This window comes from Sinocyclocheilus anshuiensis, unplaced genomic scaffold (assembly GCF_001515605.1).
Source record: "Sinocyclocheilus anshuiensis isolate Anshui unplaced genomic scaffold, SAMN03320099.WGS_v1.1 scaffold274, whole genome shotgun sequence".
Taxonomy (NCBI): Eukaryota; Metazoa; Chordata; class Actinopteri; order Cypriniformes; family Cyprinidae; genus Sinocyclocheilus; species Sinocyclocheilus anshuiensis.
In genome coordinates, this window is record NW_015547698.1 from 2,320,033 (window position 1) to 2,324,959 (window position 4,927).

The 4,927-nt window shown below is 35.8% G+C and overlaps 1 protein-coding gene across 4 annotated transcripts in view; it reads left to right on the forward strand.

The window, feature by feature from the left end:
* znf330 (zinc finger protein 330) overlaps nucleotides 1-2,821 on the forward strand; it is an 8,372-nt gene extending 5,551 nt beyond the window's left edge. For all 4 annotated transcript variants that reach the window (XM_016506607.1, XM_016506606.1, XM_016506609.1 and 1 more), the window contains exons 6-10: nucleotides 595-721; nucleotides 1,258-1,362; nucleotides 1,447-1,493; nucleotides 1,573-1,690; nucleotides 2,396-2,821. In XM_016506607.1, the coding sequence (XP_016362093.1) occupies nucleotides 595-721; nucleotides 1,258-1,362; nucleotides 1,447-1,493; nucleotides 1,573-1,690; nucleotides 2,396-2,664 (666 nt within the window). In that variant the 3' untranslated portion in view covers nucleotides 2,665-2,821. The remainder of the gene's footprint in view (nucleotides 1-594; nucleotides 722-1,257; nucleotides 1,363-1,446; nucleotides 1,494-1,572; nucleotides 1,691-2,395) is intronic.
* Nucleotides 2,822-4,927: the final 2,106 nt, after the last annotated feature.

Sequence of the window (4,927 nt, forward strand, 5' to 3'; positions counted from 1 at the left end):
TTTCAGAAAGGCGGGGCATAGAGGAGAAACAATAATGTACAGTATGTGGAAAATAATGTGTTTTTTGAACCTTAAACCACATAAACACATTGCATTACACCAAATACACAAAATAATGTTCTTTTTAGCAATGTCATATGACCCCTTTAATTAAGTAATACTAAAACGTTCATTGAAGGTTTAATATATAGGCAAAACACTATAAAAGAGCATATGATTATTTAGGATACATGGTTGTACATTCCTCAGGTGAATAGTAGACACAATGTTCTGGAATATGCATGTTTGTCTGGAAAGGTCCATTCTATAGGCCTGTGTCTGTCTTTCACAGGGTCTGTTCCATTGCACATAGCATCTTTCCACATACTTTTGAGCAATAAAACAGTCAGACAGTAGCCCGGGTAACTGAGCCCTTTCAGGATGGTTCATGGAACTGACAGAGTGGGTTTTAAGGATTATTTGTTAAATATAACAAATAATTGTGTGTCTGATCAGTCCAGACGTTTCCAGAAGAATTTCCGACTGAACACAGAAGAGTCTTTGATTGTGAATACGTGGCTCTGTTGTTAATGCAGTAGTGTTTGTATCCTATAGGGGGCCATATGTGACTTCTGTGAGGCCTGGGTTTGCCATGGAAAGAAGTGCTTGAGTACCCATGCCTGCTCCTGCCCTCTTTCTGACGCAGATTGCATTGAGTGTGACCGCAGCGTTTGGGAACATGGTAAAGAGCAAGCATTCATGTCTACTATGGCACAAACAGTCACCATCAGTTACCAGTAACATGAGTTTTGTAATCATATAACTTTTTTTTCCCCAGTAACTAGTTACTGGAAAATGCATTACTTTTAAATTTACAACAAAATAACTGAGTTACTTTGTTTTCCCATTTATTCACTGACACGTCTCCTGTCCCTGTGTTGAGAGAACTCGGAAGTGAGGTGCAGAGGCACTTTCTTCAGCCAGCCTTTTAATTTCACTTTTGGTGTGAAAGGGCCTTTACAGTTACCAAAATATACTTTTGGGGTTATTAAAAAAACCAAATAAGCAAGCCCAGGCGACAAAAAGTAACACAAAAGTAATGTAATGCATTACTTTCCATAAAAAGTAACTAAGCAATGCAATTAGTTACTTTTTTTATGGAGTAACGCAATATTGTAAGGCATCACTTTTAAAAGTAACTTTCCTCTAAATCAGCTGTTCTCTGCTTTAATATGGTTGGAGAAATCAGTCAAATCCTGTTTGTTGTTTAATGTACAGGTGGTCGCATTTTCCACTGCTCTTTTTGCCACAACTTCCTGTGTGAGGATGATCAGTTTGAACACCAGGCGAGCTGTCAGGTCTTGGAAGCAGAGACTTATAAATGTACGTCTGTCTGTCTATGGTTTTTCTGAATAATCTTCTTTTCATTACGACATTCAACTTTATTGACTTTTGCCCCAATTGCAGGTTTATCTTGTAATCGTCTCGGCCAGCATTCTTGTCTCCGATGCAAGGTTAGGATTTTCATCAGTCTGAATTGTTTGTATACATACATTGTTTGGACAACCTATGATTGAAATGCTGTTTTTGTAGGCATGTTTCTGTGACGATCACGCTCGAAGCAAAGTGTTCAAGCAGGAGAAAGGCAAGGCTCCTCCGTGCCCAAAGTGTGGACATGAAACTCAGGAGACCAAAGATCTCAGCATGTCCAGTGAGTGCCGTCTGCTATCTACTACTATTTTGTCTAATCTTAATTTTGTGACATCTAAATTGAGACATTTTATTCCATATAGTTAATTCATCAAAATAATATATAGTCAATTAATCAAAATAAAATGCTAAATATGATAATATAATTCTCAAAATGATCATTTAAAAATATTTTTTTAAATATACAATACAAATAATAGCTGTTTTTTTTAACTAAAACCATAAAAATATTTTTGTTACATGAAATAAACATGAACTGAAATAAAATATAAATACAACTTATTTTATTTCAGCTAGTTGCCAAGGCAACATTTCTCATTTTCATTTAGTCTAATTTAAAGTACTAAAATAACAAACTAAATAAACTTAAAATAATTTTAAATGAAAAAAAATGTATAGAGAACGGGCAAACTAATAAAAATAACAACACAACAGTCACAAAAACTTACTAAAATTAAAGTGAAAACAAAATGTTTTATTCAGTATATAAAAACATTTAAAAAAATCTAAATATAAATCTAAAAATATTTATCAAAATATAAAAATATTTATTTAAAAAAAATCTAATTTTAAATATTAAAAATCATGAAAACTATAATAGTACAACAATATACACTATAGTAAAGTATAGTATAAATAACACCGGTTTTGAGTAGTAGTTAGATGTCTGGTACTAACCGGATGGTTTTGTTTGATGTTCTTGCAGCCCGAACACACAAATTTGGCCGGCAGAGTGGCGGCGACGAGGACGGATATGGTGCATCTGGATATAGCTCCTACTGGAAAAATCTGGAATCTGGTGGGGGATACAAAGATGAGGAGGATAACGAGGAGGACGATGACTTTGATGATGATGATGATGATTATGAAGAGGAGGAAGATGATGACGACGATGATGAGGAGGAGGAAGACGACCCAAAGGTGGAGGACTCGCTCTCAAATCTGAGTTTGGAAGCAAGTGGAAAGACCCAATAAAACACACACAAGACGTAGATGGGATTCAGAAATTCAGACATAGGTGTCATCTAAGAATCTGAGCTTTACCGTGTCAGATATTTGGCCTTTTACTTAAGGTTTTCTGCATTGCATTGATATGAATGTGTGCATAAATGTCTGACGTTGTCACCTTTTTGAATTTCAAATATATCTGAAGAAATGTTTTTAAAAGTCAGTTGTTTTGTGTTTATTTAATGGGATTTGTATGCCTCTTTTGATACAATAATGCAGACAAGACACAACTTTTAATCTCTTAGGACACGTACACACCAGATGCAGTTATTTATGGTGACCCATACTTGTAATTAGTGCTCTGCATTTAACCCTTCCAAAGTGGCCCCACACAGCTGTGAACACACACTGTGAACACACACCCGGAGCAGTGGGCAGGCATTTTTTTCAATAGGTGTCAGTATTAAGTTTACTTTTGGCATTAAAATAGTACTGTTAGGATTTGCTAAAGCAGTGAAGAATTAGCGCTGAAAAGGCCTGGACAGTTATTTTTGTGCCTGACCCCTTTTTTTTTTTTTTTACTAACGTTTGCACTATCATTATTTAACGCTCCAAAAAAAAGCATGTCCAAAAGCTTTTTTGGAATTGCACTCATGCTAATTTGCCGTGTTTAGTACATTTTTCCTGCAGAGTTTAGTGCCAATCCTAATCAAACACACCCGAACAAGCCAATCAAGTGCTGCGTCTCAATGTGCCTACTTATACTACACCGTTAAAGTATGTACTCTTTTGGTGAAGAAAAAGTACACACTTTTGAGTGTGTAGTAGAAGAGTAGGCAAGCTTTGGGACGTACTATCACTTCACACAACTGTGGGTCTTTAACAGACGCTCTGTCGCATAGATACACGCACCCTGTCACTGTAAACTGGCCTGTCAATCATCTTGGCACAGTTAGCATCCTCCACATTGCATTTCATTTAACTTCCTACCATATTGGAGAGAAAAGAAGTAGCACATTGATCTGCCAGTCGCGGGTCTTTCATGCCGAGAACTCTGCTCATATTTCATGCATCAAAAGTTAACGACCAAACGGATGTTTATAAAAGTTTACATTGCTGTTGCAGATGAAATATAACACAGATAACATTAAATAAATATTTTTTACCAGGTTAAATGTTGAATATTAGTAACTCAAACCCCTTTTTCTAAGTCTCTCTACCTAACTGCCGGTCGCGCACATCCGCCATGTTTGTAGTTTTTTGACGCGTTGTAGTTCTGGACAGAATCCTTTACCAAAGCGCAATGGATTGTGGGCAATATTAGCCATTAGAGTGTGCACGGATCCACACTTCTTTGGGACACACTTATTCTAATCTCACATACTATTTAGGATGGATAGTATGAACATTGAGACGCAGGGGCTGTCTTCTGGGGCCCTTTCTTCGTACGCGGCTTATTACATCCGAGATGAAATGTCACATCCAAGATGATATCATCGCGCTAGTCAGGATCTGGCTAATTCGGTTCTTTGAACGCAGCTGTTGTTGGTGATTAGTATGGCTGGATTGAGTTATCTGAGATAATTGCGTGTTCAAAGACACCTGACGAAAAACTTGACAAATTTCTGGACTTTTATAAGGAAACAGCCAAGTGAACAAAACTACATAAATGTTATAATAGATAAATGAAATGTGCACTGTTTTTATTGTGAGCTGTTAAAAATTTTTACATGATTCCCAATTATTTATATTCACGATTTCTAATATTTGTACAGGCTACAGGCTTTTATTTCAATGTAGTAATTAGCAATTCATTTAATTTTATATTTGAACAGATTTGTTACGTGACAGCATTAATTAAAGTTTCTTAAGGGTCAAGATCATGTTATCTGCATCTGCATCTCCGCAAATTAAGATCTATGGTCAAGATCATGTTATCTGCATCTCCTGTGCTCCATCAAGCCACTCCCATAATAGCTGTCACCACTCAAATTAATGTACGACTCTACATTATCTGTATAGCATGTGTGTAAGACTCTAATACAATTATGAAGTAATTATTTTATGACGAATATGACAAATAGTGAGTAAAACTGGCTGTGTCTACAGTATTAAAGACTACACAACATTATTATATTATCTATATTATCTTTTTTAAATGATTATTATTTTAAATTATTGTCGCTGGATTAGTAGGATACTCTTGTAATAAAGTAGCGGTGGTAGCGGACATATTTTAGGTATCAATTCTGCGTAAAAAGATGCTATCTGATCCTGTTTACATGAAATA